We start from the raw sequence: 14,776 nt of genomic DNA on the forward strand, positions 1-14,776 counted from the left end.
CCACTGCAGGACTGCTGTATCACACATAACACATAAAAGTAAACACATTGCAGGACTGTTTGTATCAAACAATATATCACACATAAGTAACGACACCACATGACTGCTTGTATCACACAAGATATCACACATAAGTAACCACACCGCAGGACTGCTTGTATCACACATGATATCACACTCAAGGAAAAACACTACAGGACTGCTGTATCACACGATATCACACACAAGTAAACACACTGCAGGGCTGCTTGAGTCGCACATGATACCACACACAAATAAACCTACTGCAGGTCTGTTTGTATCACACATGATATCACACACAAGTAAACCCACTGCAGGACAGTTTGTATCACACATGATATCACACACAAGTAAACACACTGCAGGACTGTTTGTATCACACATGATATCACAGAAAAGTAAACCCACTGCAGGAATGTTTGTATCCCACATGATATCACACACAAGTAAACCCACTGCAGGACTGCTTGTGTCACACATGATATCACACACAAGTAAACACACTGCAGGATTGTTTGTATCACACATGATATCACACACAAGTAGACACACTGCAGGACTGCTTGCATCGCACATGATATCCCACACAAGTAAACTCACTGCAGGTCTGTTTGTATCACACATGATATCACACACAAGTAAACACACTGCAGGTCTGCTTGTATCGCACATGATATCACACACAAGTAAACACACTGCAGGACTGTTTGTATCACATATGATATCACACAAAAGTAAACAGACTGCAGGAATGTTTGTATCCCACATGATATCACACACAAGTAAACCCACTGCAGGACTGCTTGTATCGCACATGATATTACACACAAATAAACCCACTGCAGGTCTGTTTGTATCACACATCGATATCACAAACAAGTAAACCCACTGCAGGACTGTTTGTATCACACACAAGTAAACACACTGCAGGACTGTTTGTATCACACATGATATCACAGAAAAGTAAACACACTGCAGGAATGTTTTTATCCCACATGATATCACACACAAGTAAACCCACTGCAGGACTGCTTGTATCGCACATGATATTACACACAAATAAACCCACTGCAGGTCTGTTTGTATCACACATGATATCACACACAAGTAAACACACTGCAGGACTGTTTGTATCACACATGATATCACAGAAAAGTAAACACACTGCAGGATTGTTTGTATCACACGATATCACACACAAGTAAACACACTGCAGGACTGCTTGTATCGCACATGATACCACACACAAGTAAACACATTGCAGGTCTGTTTGTATCACACATGATATCACACACAAGTAAACCCACTGCAGGACTGTTTGTATCACGCTTGATATCACACACAAGTAAACACACTGCAGGACTGTTTGTATCACACATGATATCACACAAAAGTAAACACACTGCAGGACTGCTTGTATCGCACATGATATCACACACAAGTAAACACACTGCAGGACTGTTTGTATCACATATGATATCACATAAAAGTAAACAGACTGCAGGAATGTTTGTATCCCACATGATATCACACACAAGTAAACCCACTGCAGAACTGCTTGTATCGCACATTATATCACACACAAGTAAACACACTGCAAGACTGCTTGTATAAAACAAGATATCACACACAAGCTGGAACGCAAATGGCGCACGACTAAACTTGAGGTGCACCATCAAGCATGGATTGATGGTTTAATAACTTATAAACGCATGCTTACCTTAGCTAAAGCTAAATATTACTCAAATCTCATCCACCGTAATAAAAACGATCCTAAATTTTTGTTTAGTACGGTAGCATCGCTAACCCAACAAGGGACTCCTTCCAGTAGCTCAACCCACTCAGCTGATGACTTTATGCAATTCTTTAGTAAGAAAATTGAAGTCATTAGAAAGGAGATTAAAGACAATGCGTCCCAGCTGCAACGGGGTTCTATTAACACTGATACGATTGTATATACGGCGGATACTGCCCTCCAAAATAGTTTCTCTCGTTTTGAGGAAATAACATTAGAGGAATTGTTACAACGTGTAAATGGAATAAAACAGACAACATGTTTACTTGACCCTCTTCCTGGGAAACTGATCAAGATGCTCTTTGTATTATTAGGTCCATCAGTGCTAAATATTATAAACTTATCACTCTCCTCGGGCACTGTTCCCCTAGCATTCAAAAAAGCGGTTATTCATCCTCTTCTTAAAAGACCTAACCTCGATCCTGACCTCATGGTAAATTACCGACCGGTGTCTCACCTTCCCTTTATTTCAAAAATCCTTGAAAAAATTGTTGCGGAGCAGTTAAATGAACACTTAGCGTCTAACAATCTATGTGAAACCTTTCAATCCGGTTTCAGGGCAAATCACTCCACGGAGACAGCCCTCGCAAAAATGACTAATGATCTATTGCTAACGATGGATTCTGATGCGTCATCTATGTTGCTGCTCCTCGATCTTAGCGCTGCTTTCGATACCGTCGATCATAATATTTTATTAGAACGTATCAAAACACGAATTGGTATGTCAGACTTAGCCCTGTCTTGGTTTAACTCTTATCTTACTGATAGGATGCAGTGTGTCTCCCATAACAATGTGACCTCGGACTACGTTAAGGTAACGTGTGGAGTTCCCCAGGGTTCGGTCCTTGGCCCTGCACTCTTCAGCATCTACATGCTGCCGCTAGGTGACATCATACGCAAATACGGTATTAGCTTTCACTGTTATGCTGATGACACCCAACTCTACATGCCCCTAAAGCTGACCAACACGCCGGATTGTAGTCAGCTGGAGGCGTGTCTTAATGAAATTAAACAATGGATGTCCGCTAACTTTTTGCAACTCAATGCCAAAAAAACGGAAATGCTGATTATTGGTCCTGCTAGACACCGAACTCTATTTAATAATACAACTCTAACATTTGACAACCAAACAATTATACAAGGCGACACGGTAAAGAATCTGGGTATTATCTTCGACCCAACTCTCTCCTTTGAGGCACACATTAAAAGCGTTACTAAAACGGCCTTCTTTCATCTCCGTAATATCGCTAAAATTCGCTCCATTCTGTCCACTAAAGACGCTGAGATCATTATCCATGCGTTTGTTACGTCTCGTCTCGACTACTGTTACGTATTATTTTCGGGTCTCCCCATGTCTAGCATTAAAAGATTACAGTTGGTACAAAATGCGGCTGCTAGACTTTTGACAAGAACAAGAAAGTTTGATCACATTACGCCTGTACTGGCTCACCTGCACTGGCTTCCTGTGCACTTAAGATGTGACTTTAAGGTTTTACTACTTACGTATAAAATACTACACGGTCTAGCTCCATCCTATCTTGCCGATTGTATTGTACCATATGTCCCGGCAAGAAATCTGCGTTCAAAGGACTCCGGCTTGTTAGTGATTCCCAAAGCCCAAAAAAAGTCTGCGGGCTATAGAGCGTTTTCCGTTCGGGCTCCAGTACTCTGGAATGCCCTCCCGGTAACAGTTCGCGATGCCACCTCAGTAGAAGCATTTAAGTCTCACCTTAAAACTCATTTGTATACTCTAGCCTTTAAATAGACTCCCTTTTTAGACCAGTTGATCTGCCGTTTCTTTTCTTTTTCTTCTATGTCCCACTCTCCCGTGTGGAGGGGGTCCGGTCCGATCCGGTGGCCATGTACTGCTCGCCTGTGTATCGGCTGGGGACATCTCTGCGCTGCTGGTCCGCCTCCGCTTGGGATGGTTTCCTGCTGGCTCCACTGTGAACGGGACTCTCGCTGCTGTGTCTTGGATCCTCTTTGGACTGGACTCTCGCGACTGTGTTGTATCCATTGTGGATTGAACTTTCACAGTATCATGTTAGACCCGCTCGACATCCATTGCTTTCCTCCTCTCCAAGGTTCTCATAGTCATCATTGTCACCGACGTCCCACTGGGTCATTATTGTCACCAATGTCCCACTGGGTGTGAGCTTTCCTTGCACTTATGTGGGCCTACCGAGGATGTCGTGGTGGTCTGTGCAGCCCTTTGAGACACTAGTGATTTAGGGCTATATAAGTAAACATTGATTGATTGATTGAAGTAACCACGCCATAGGACTGCTTGTATTGCACATGATATCACACAGGCAAACACGCAGCAGGACTATTTTTATAGCACACACGTCAACACACTGTGGGACTGCTTGTATCACACATAATATCGCACCCAAGTAAACACGCAGTGGGATTGCTTGTATTGCACAAGATATCACACACAAGTAACAACGCTGTGGGACTGCTTGTATCACACATGATATCGCACACAAGTCAACACGCTGCAGGACTGCTTGTATTGGACTGCTTGCATCGCACATAATATCGCAAACAGTTGAACACACATCGGGACTGGTTGTATCGCACATGATATCACACACACAAAAAAAACACGCTGTAAAACTGTAGAACACACACACATAAACACACTGCAGGACTGCTTGTATCGCACATGATATCTCACACAATTAAACACAATGCGGTATAGCTCGGTTGGTAGAGTGGCCGTGTCAGCAACTTGAGGGTTGCAGGTTCGATTCCCGCTTGTGCCATCCTAGTTACTGCTGTTGTGTCCTTGGGCAAGACACTTTACCAACCTGCTCCCAGTGCCACCCACACTGGTTTAAATGTAACTTAGATATTGGGTGTCACTATGTAAAGCGCTTTGGGTCACTTGAGAAAAGCGCTATATAAATATAATTCCCTTCACTTCACTTGTATCACACAAGATATCAAACAAGTAAACACAGACCTGCTTGTATCGCACATAATATCACACAAGCAAACACGCAGCAAGACTACTTTTATAGCACACACGTCAACACACTGTGGTACTGCTTGTATCACACATATCGCACACAAGTAAACACGCAGTGGGATTGCTTGTATCGCACAAGATATCACACACAGGTAACCACGCTGTGGGACTGCTTGTATCACACATGATATCGCACACAAGTCAACACGCTGCAGGACTGCTTGTATTGGACCGCTTGCATCGCACATAATATCGCAAACAATTGAACACACATCAGGACTGCTTGTATCGCACAGGATATCACACACAAATAAATATGCCGCAGCACTGCTTGCATCGCACATGATATCACACACAAGCAAACACGCAGCAGGACTCCTTGTATTGCAAATAAGTAAACACACAGCAGGAGTGCTTGTATCGCACATAATATCACACTCAAGTAAAAACGCTGCAGGACTGCTTGTTTTGCGTATGATATCGCACACAAATTAACAAACAGCTGGACTTTTAGTATCGCACATGATATCACACATTTGACATGCGTACTTGTTTATTTGACGATACGGATATGGTCCATGCTTCCTTGTACTGTTAGACAGAGGAGCGCGTGGTATCTTACCTGAGGAGCTGACATGGGGTGGTATCGCCACATCAGGGCTCAGCCCCAGGAAGTTGCACTTGTAGGCCTCCTCGTAGTGGGCGCTGTATGGGACCGAGCGCACGCAGCCCACAGGCAGCAAGGACTGGTGGGGGGAGCACACACACTTTAGAGTAGTCTGTGTGCAGTGTCCAGTCAGCACATCTGTTATTGTGTAAATGGCCACCAGTATCCTGAAATATTGATACCGCCGATAACAGATCTTTATGCTCTATTATCCATTCAAAAATCAAACATTGATACTTCAGTTCAAGGGCGTCTAAAGTAGGTGTCCACCAAGGGCCACATACTGAAAAGTCTTTCAATTTTTTTTTGTGTATTTTATTTGATATGCCATTGATTATTTTTTAATTAATATTATTATTATTATTTGAAAGTGGATTTTGCATGTGACTATTAAGTTATATAAGCCTTGCTTGTTCAATATTCAATGCAAAACTTGTTTGGGTCCCTATTGAAAGGTTACCGTATTTCCTTGAATTGCAGCTGGGGCGCTAATTAATTTAAAACCTCTTCTAACTACGGAGCTTACCAAAGGCATGCGGTAAAAGTAAGCATGCGCTAATTATTTTAAAACCTCTTCTCACTCCGGCACTTACCAAAGGCATGCAGTAAAAATTTGAGTGTGATGTAAGGATACCATCATGAAAAGCACATTTAATAAAAAAAAACGTTATTATGGTCTTACCTTCACTTATAAATGAAGTCCATACCAGTTCCTTCTGATCGAAAGCATCGATAACTTGTTTATGGACGTCTTCCTTATTTTTGTTCAGTTTTAAAAGTCTCTGTCTCGATGGAGATCTTCCTTTATTACCTCCTGCTTCGATTGGAAGTCCAATTTAGAAAACTGCTATCCGACCGCTGCTATCAGTTAGCTCGGCTCCTCACGTGCGGGCGGCGACAGAATTATCCTCGGACAACTCCCCCTCCTGTTCTGCTCCGTGGGTGATCTCTTTATCCCACCGCTGCCACCAGGAAGTGTTATCGTATAAATAATACACTGGGTATTTAGGACTGGAACATGCTTTATTTGAGCCCGGTTGTTTACATAACCAGCATAGGTGTTACATCCTAAAAGGTCCGTCGTGCACCCCCCGCGTCATAACCCTTCCCAGCACATATCACGTCACTCGTTGTCACTTCTTCTGCAGTCGAGTAGTCGCAAGAAGGATCACTAGCGCCCTCTACCACCGGGAGGCGGAAGTCATTTAATGACTCATATTTGACACACGCAGCTACGGTATATCAAAAAAACATAGCTGCTTACTGTTCTTTTTATATTCAATAGCTTGGACCTTAAATCCTATTGAATAGCTCTTAATCTTCTTCCCTTTATGCGATTTCAAATTATTGAAATCAGCCTTCTCTATTTTGAAAATGATGACAGGTGAAGTGTCACTCGTGACGTGACGAGTTTAACCCGGCGGATATCCTAGGCATATGCTAATTATTTTGCGAAACGAGTTTGACCCGGCGGAAATTCTAGACATGCGCTAATAAAAATAATATTTTGCGAAACGAGTTTGACCCAGCGGTAATGCTAAGCATGCGCTAATTATTTTGCAAAACCAGTTTGACCCGGCAGTAATTCTAGGCAGGCGCAGACTATATACCCGGCGTCAATTCAAGGAAATACGGTATATATCATGTATCGCCATTCAGCAAATGGAGCGAAAAACACAACTAAAAGTTGCAGGCTTCTTCATGCGACGAAGCCGGCCTACTTCACCGCAGCCTGTAGTCTATTGCCCCCCCAGAGGGTGGTGGCAGCGACGAGGTGGAGACGTGATGGCGACAGGCCGAGTTACAGCGATCCTTAAACCTTAACTAAGACATTTTCTGGGGGAAACACTGAACCCTATGGGCTAGGAAAGGGATGGCACTTCAAGTTCATACGTGACTAAAGGCAGGTGGCCAAATACTTTTGGCAATATAGTGTGTATATTACTTGAATCTCTGAACCAACTTCAGATCTATCTATTGATAATAAGTATATATTATTTTTTGAAAAATGACATTTGAAAAATAAATCACACACAAGGTCTTTAGGATCCAAAAGGTCCCCAGTCATAAAAGTGTTAAAAATAAGTCCTATATCAAAATGTATTATTTTTACTTTAAATGCTTGAATCTCTAAATCAACTTTAGATCTACCGATTAGAAGTTTTTTTTATACATTTTTGTAATAAAAAAAAAAAAAAAAAAAAGAATGACACTAGAGGTCCAAAAGCCCCCCCTCATAAAGTGTATGTTGAAGCACCTTGAGTACTGTAAAGGCGGACTGGATGAGCCCGGGGTCCGCCCCCCTCCATATGACCTGATTCCCCATCAGCACATGCCACGCCACCTGCCGGAAGTGGGCGGGGCCCAGCACCTGCGAGAGACACACCGCGAGGAGCGAGTCAGGCAAAGACGTGGCCCCTCAAACACGGACTTGTTTACCTGTCTCAGGTGCCTGAGAGACCTAAATCTGGGCCCAGGTGAGTCGTCGTCGTCGTGGCACGGCTCAATGTCTGATTGCTGCGTCAGGGGCTTGGACACGCCTCCTTCCACGCCTTCCCAGCAGCTCATTTCCTCCTCTTGCTCTTTTTGGAAGAAACACAACCAACAGTGACTCCACCAAGAGTATATTCCGGAACGTTGAACACTTTACCTTTCTGGTACAGCACAGTCATGAACACAACTCATTGAAATAAAATGTCTTTCGGCAAGTTTGTATAGTGAAGCACATTGCTCCAAAAGAAACAATGTGAATATGAATAATTGGTTCCAGCCTTGACAAGTCCATATTTTAGTGAAAGTTTGTAGATTTTGAATACAAAATATAGTGCTAAAAAGGACTGAAAATCTGTGATGAGGTGGCGACTTGTCCAGGGTGTACCCCGCCCTCTGCCCGAATGCAGCTGAAATAGGCTCCAGCACACCCCGTGACCCCAAAAGGGACAAGCGATAGGAAATGGATGGATGGACAGGAGTGAATATCACACAAGAATAACAAGGAGTGACGGATCGACTTTTTCTCTTTATCAGCAGGCACAAAAAACAACAAGTATCAACTGTACACACAAAGGTCCCTTTGGTGCCCTCACAAACCATCAGAAATCACAAAAATGCATAACTTTAACAACCCTATTGCAGTGAAGAGAATAGCGGAAGCGGGGATCAAACCTGGAGAACCCCCGATTTGCTGTCATAGTAGTCTTCTCCTGCGCTGTGAAATATGTCTGCTTTGGCATATTTATTACAATAAAAGTCCGTTCTCATCACGATTGAATAAAACTTGCTGTGATATGAAGTCGGCTTCCTCTGTCTCTTGATACGAGCAAGCACAGAATGGCTGATTGAAGCGTTCGTACATGGACACGGTCCGCACACACAGAGGCATACTTGGAGCGATTTAAAAGTTCGTAAACCGAAAAGTTGGCAAATGGAGCGGCTCGTAAATTGAGGTGACGCTGTACCAGCAAAATTTGCTAAAAAGCTATGCTGCTAACAATGGTCATGCATGAAGAAAAGAAATACTTGATTCAGGTGTATACATGTAAAATCCGCTCAAAATCTAACATGCTAACAGTTAACATGCATGAAGTAACCAAATATTTGTCTCTGAGGCGTTTACCTGTAAAATAGCTCAAAAGCTAGCATGAAAACATGTTAATAGTTAGCATGAAAACGTATTAACAGTTATGCTAACAGTTAACACCCTAATAACATGCTGACAGTTAACATGCTAATAAAAGGCTAACAGTTAGCATGCTAATAACATGCTAACAGTTAACATCCTAACAGTTAGCATGCATGAAGTAACCAAATATTTGACTTTGAGGTGGATACCTGAAAGATCAGCCCAAAAGCTAACATGCTTACAGTTAGCATACTAACACGCCAACAGTTAGCATGCTAAGATTTAGCATGCTTTAAATAACCAAATATTTGACTAAGGTATGCCTGTAAAATCAGCTCAAAAGCTAAGATGCAAACAGTTAACAGTCAGCAAGCTAATAACTAACATGCTAACAGCTAGCATGCCAACATGCTCACAGTTAACAAGCATGAAGTAACCAAATATTTGGCTCTGAGCTGTATACCTGTAAAAATAGCCCAGAAGCTAATATGCTTACAGTTAGCATGCTAACATGCTAACAGTTACCATGCTAACATGCTAACAGTTAGCATGCTAACATGCCAACAGTTAGCATGTATGAAGTCACCAAATATTTGACTCTGACATGAGTATCTGTCAAATCAGCTCAAAAGCTAGCATGTTAGCAGATAGCATGTTAACATGCTAAATGTTGGCATGCTAACAGTTAGCATGCATGAAGTTGACTTGAGGTGACTGAGTATGCATTTGGGATGTGGTTGACAAACAAGTGGTGAGTTAGAGTGTATATGGGATGTGATTGACAAACAAGGTGAGTTAGTGTGTATTTGGGATGTGGTTGACAAACAAGGTGAGTTAGAGTGTATTTGGGATGTGGTTGACAAGGTGAGTTGGAGTGTATTTGGGAAGTGTTTAACAAACAACATGACTTAGAGTGTATTTGGGATGTGGTTGACGAACAAGGTGAATTAGAGTGTATTTGGGAAGTGGTTGACAAACAAGGCAAGTTAGAGTGTATTTGGGATGTGGTTGATAAACAAGGTGAGTTAGAGTGTATTTGGGATGTGGTTGACAAACAAGATGAGTTAGAGTGTATTTGGGATGTGTTTGACAAACAAGGTGAGTTAGACTGTATTTGGGATGTGGTTGATAAAGAAGGTGAGTTAGTGTGTATTTGGGATGTGGTTGATAAACAAGGTGAGTTAGAATGTATTTGGGATGTGGTTGACAAACAAGATGAGTTAGAGTGTATTTGGGAAGTGGTTGACAAGGTGAGTTAGAGTGTATTTGGGAAGTGGTTGACAAACAAGGCAAGTTAGAGTGTATTTGGGATGTGGTTGACAAACAAGGTGACTGAGTGTGTATTTGGGATGTGGTTGACAAACAGGGTGAGTTAGAGTGTATTTGGGATGTTGTCGACAAACAAGGTGAGTTGGAGTGTATTTGGGAAGTGGTTGACAAACAAGGTGAGTTGGAGTGTATTTGGGAAGTGGTTGACAAACAAGGTGAGTTAGAGTGTATTTGGGATGTGGTTGACAAACAAGGTGAGTTAGAGTGTATTTAGGATGTGGTTGACAAAAAAGGTGAGTTAGAGTGTATTTGGGATGTGGTTGACAAACAAGGTGAGTTAGAGTGTTGGGATGTGGTTGACAAACAAGGTGACCGAGTGTGTATTTGGGATGTGGTTGACAAACAAGGTGAATTAGAGTGTATTTGGGATGTGGTTGACAAACAAGGTGAGTTAGAGTGTATTTGGGAAGTGGTTGACAAACAAGGCAAGTTAGAGTGTATTTGGGATGTGGTTGATAAACAAGGTGAGTTAGAGTGTATTTGGGATGTGGTTGACAAACAAGATGAGTTAGAGTGTATTTGGGATGTGTTTGACAAACAAGGTGAGTTAGAGTGTATTTAGGATGTGGTTGACAAAAAAGGTGAGTTTGAGTGTATTTGGGATGTGGTTGACAAACAAGGTGAGTTAGAGTGTTGGGATGTGGTTGACAAACAAGGTGACCGAGTGTGTATTTGGGATGTGGTTGACAAACAAGGTGAATTAGAGTGTATTTGGGATGTGGTTGACAAACAAGGTGAGTTAGAGTGTATTTGGGAAGTGGTTGACAAACAAGGCAAGTTAGAGTGTATTTGGGATGTGGTTGATAAACAAGGTGAGTTAGAGTGTATTTGGGATGTGGTTGACAAACAAGATGAGTTAGAGTGTATTTGGGATGTGTTTGACAAACAAGGTGAGTTAGAGTGTATTTGGGATGTGGTTGACAAACACGGTGAGTTAGACTGTATTTGGGATGTGGTTGATAAAGAAGGTGAGTTAGTGTGTATTTGGGATGTGGTTGATAAACAAGGTGAGTTAGAATGTATTTGGGATGTGGTTGACAAACAAGATGAGTTAGAGTGTATTTGGGATGTGGTTGACAAACAAGGTGACTGAGTGTGTATTTGGGATGTGGTTGACAAACAGGGTGAGTTAGAGTGTATTTGGGATGTTGTCGACAAACAAGGTGAGTTGGAGTGTATTTGGGATGTGGTTGACAAACAAGGTGAGTTAGAGTGTATTTGGGATGTGGTTGACAAACAAGGTGACTGAGTGTGTATTTGGGATGTGGTTGACAAACAGGGTGAGTTAGAGTGTATTTGGGATGTTGTCGACAAACAAGGTGAGTTGGAGTGTATTTGGGAAGTGGTTGACAAATAAGGTGAGTTAGAGTGTATTCGGGAAGTGGTTGACAAACAAGGTGAGTTAGAGTGTATTTGGGATGTGGTTGACAAAAAAGGTGAGTTAGAGTGTATTTGGGATGTGGTTGACAAACAAGGTGAGTTAGAGTGTTGTGATGTGGTTGACAAACAAGGTGACCGAGTGTGTATTTGGGATGTGGTTGACAAACAAGGTGAATTAGTGTGTATTTGGGATGTGGTTGACAAACAAGGTGAATTAGAGTGTATTTGGGATGTGGTTGACAAACAAGGTGAGTTAGAGTGTATTTGGGAAGTGGTTGACAAACAAGGTGAGTTAGAGTGTATTTGGGATGTGGTTGACGAACAAGGTGAGTTAGAGTGTATTTGGGAAGTGGTTGACAAACAAGGCAAGTTAGAGTGTATTTGGGAAGTGGTTGATAAACAAGGTGAGTTAGAGTGTATTTGGGATGTGGTTGACAAACAAGACGAGTTAGAGTGTATTTGGGATGTGTTTGACAAACAAGGTGAGTTAGAGTGTATTTGGGATGTGGTTGACAAACACGGTGAGTTAGACTGTATTTGGGATGTGGTTGATAAAGAAGGTGAGTTAGAGTGTATTTGGGATGTGGTTGATAAACAAGGTGAGTTAGAATGTATTTGGGATGTGGTTGACAAACAAGATGAGTTAGAGTGTATTTGGGAAGTGGTTGACAAACAAGGCAAGTTAGAGTGTATTTGGGGTGTGGTTGATAAACAAGGTGAGTTAGAGTGTATTTGGGATGTGGTTGACAAACAAGGTGACTGAGTGTGTATTTGGGATGTGGTTGACAAACAGGGTGAGTTAGAGTGTATTTGGGATGTTGTCGACAAACAAGGTGAGTTGGAGTGTATTTGGGATGTGGTTGACAAACAAGGTGAGTTAGAGTGTATTTGGGATGTGGTTGACAAACAAGGTGACTGAGTGTGTATTTGGGATGTGGTTGACAAACAAGGTGAATTAGAGTGTATTTGGGATGGGGTTGACAAACGAGGTGATTTAGAGTGTATTTGGGAAGTGGTTGACAAACAAGGTGAGTTAGAGTGTTGTGATGTGGTTGACAAACAAGGTGACCGAGTGTGTATTTGGGATGTGGTTGACAAACAAGGTGAATTAGTGTGTATTTGGGATGTGGTTGACAAACAAGGTGAATTAGAGTGTATTTGGGATGTGGTTGACAAACAAGGTGAGTTAGAGTGTATTTGGGAAGTGGTTGACAAACAAGGTGAGTTAGAGTGTATTTGGGATGTGGTTGACGAACAAGGTGAGTTAGAGTGTATTTGGGAAGTGGTTGACAAACAAGGCAAGTTAGAGTGTATTTGGGAAGTGGTTGATAAACAAGGTGAGTTAGAGTGTATTTGGGATGTGGTTGACAAACAAGACGAGTTAGAGTGTATTTGGGATGTGTTTGACAAACAAGGTGAGTTAGAGTGTATTTGGGATGTGGTTGACAAACACGGTGAGTTAGACTGTATTTGGGATGTGGTTGATAAAGAAGGTGAGTTAGAGTGTATTTGGGATGTGGTTGATAAACAAGGTGAGTTAGAATGTATTTGGGATGTGGTTGACAAACAAGATGAGTTAGAGTGTATTTGGGAAGTGGTTGACAAACAAGGCAAGTTAGAGTGTATTTGGGGTGTGGTTGATAAACAAGGTGAGTTAGAGTGTATTTGGGATGTGGTTGACAAACAAGGTGACTGAGTGTGTATTTGGGATGTGGTTGACAAACAGGGTGAGTTAGAGTGTATTTGGGATGTTGTCGACAAACAAGGTGAGTTGGAGTGTATTTGGGATGTGGTTGACAAACAAGGTGAGTTAGAGTGTATTTGGGATGTGGTTGACAAACAAGGTGACTGAGTGTGTATTTGGGATGTGGTTGACAAACAAGGTGAATTAGAGTGTATTTGGGATGGGGTTGACAAACGAGGTGATTTAGAGTGTATTTGGGAAGTGGTTGACAAACAAGGTGAGTTAGAGTGTATTTGGGATGTGGTTGACAAACAAGATGAGTTAGAGTGTATTTGGGAAGTGGTTGACAAACAAGTTGAGTTAGAGTGTATTTGGGATGTGGTTGACAAACAAGGTGAGTTAGAGTGTATTTAGGATGTGGTTGACAAAAAAGGTGAGTTAGAGTGTATTTGGGATGTGGTTGACAAACAAGGTGAGTTAGAGTGTATTTGGGATGTGGTTGACAAACAAGGTGACTGAGTGTGTATTTGGGATGTGGTTGACAAACAAGGTGAATTAGAGTGTATTTGGGATGGGGTTGACAAACAAGGTGAGTTAGAGTGTATTTGGGATGTGGTTGACAAACAGTCAGTGTATTTGGGATGTGGTTGACAAACAAGGTGAGTTAGAGTGTATTTGGGAAGTGTTTGACAAACAAGATGACTATAGTGTATTTGGGATGTGGTTGACAAACAACAGTGCATGTTGTGGTGTTGACGAAGATTGTGAAATCCCACATCCTAATCCTCTTGTGTAAAGTGATCCCAAAGTGTCTATTTTTGGAGGGCTGTCAGATGAGTCAGTACAGACAGTGTGACCTAGTAAAGTATGATACGCACTGGTCCAAAGTGTCGCCCGGGGAGCCATTTGTGTACCACAGAAATGTTTTAACATTTGAAAAAAAAACGTAACAAATCAATAAAACACAATAAAAAATGTGGGATGAAGAGGAACAGATGAACTGTAACAAAAAAAGGTTTTAATTTCGACTCTAAAAAACTGTCATCGCTCAAAAAATACTGTTAGTTCCGGACGATAAGGCGCTACTTTTTTTCCCTACGCTTTGAACCCTCCAGCTTATAAAATGGCGTGGCTTATCTATGGAGTTTTCTTCGCTGACGCCTGTATTGCAAATACTTTTAAAAAACAACAAGCAAACACACTGAACATGTATTTTAGTGTTTGTGCTGTGGCGCCATCTTTTGGAAGAGGTCGCTCACTGTAATTGCTGCGGTGCACTTCTCCGTAGTATTTTCAACGGG

At 41.9% G+C, this 14,776-nt stretch overlaps 1 protein-coding gene across 1 annotated transcript in view; it reads right to left on the reverse strand.

Annotated features, from left to right (window-relative positions):
• flcn (folliculin) overlaps window positions 1-14,776 on the reverse strand; it is a 40,369-nt gene that overhangs the window by 7,487 nt on the left and 18,106 nt on the right. Inside the window, exons 7-9 of the mRNA XM_061915284.1 lie at window positions 7,900-8,042; window positions 7,718-7,831; window positions 5,416-5,539 (exon numbers count right to left, since the gene is read on the reverse strand). Of these exons, the coding sequence (XP_061771268.1) occupies window positions 5,416-5,539; window positions 7,718-7,831; window positions 7,900-8,042 (381 nt within the window). The remainder of the gene's footprint in view (window positions 1-5,415; window positions 5,540-7,717; window positions 7,832-7,899; window positions 8,043-14,776) is intronic.

This window comes from Nerophis ophidion, linkage group LG11 (genome assembly GCF_033978795.1).
Source record: "Nerophis ophidion isolate RoL-2023_Sa linkage group LG11, RoL_Noph_v1.0, whole genome shotgun sequence".
NCBI lineage: Eukaryota > Metazoa > Chordata > Actinopteri > Syngnathiformes > Syngnathidae > Nerophis > Nerophis ophidion.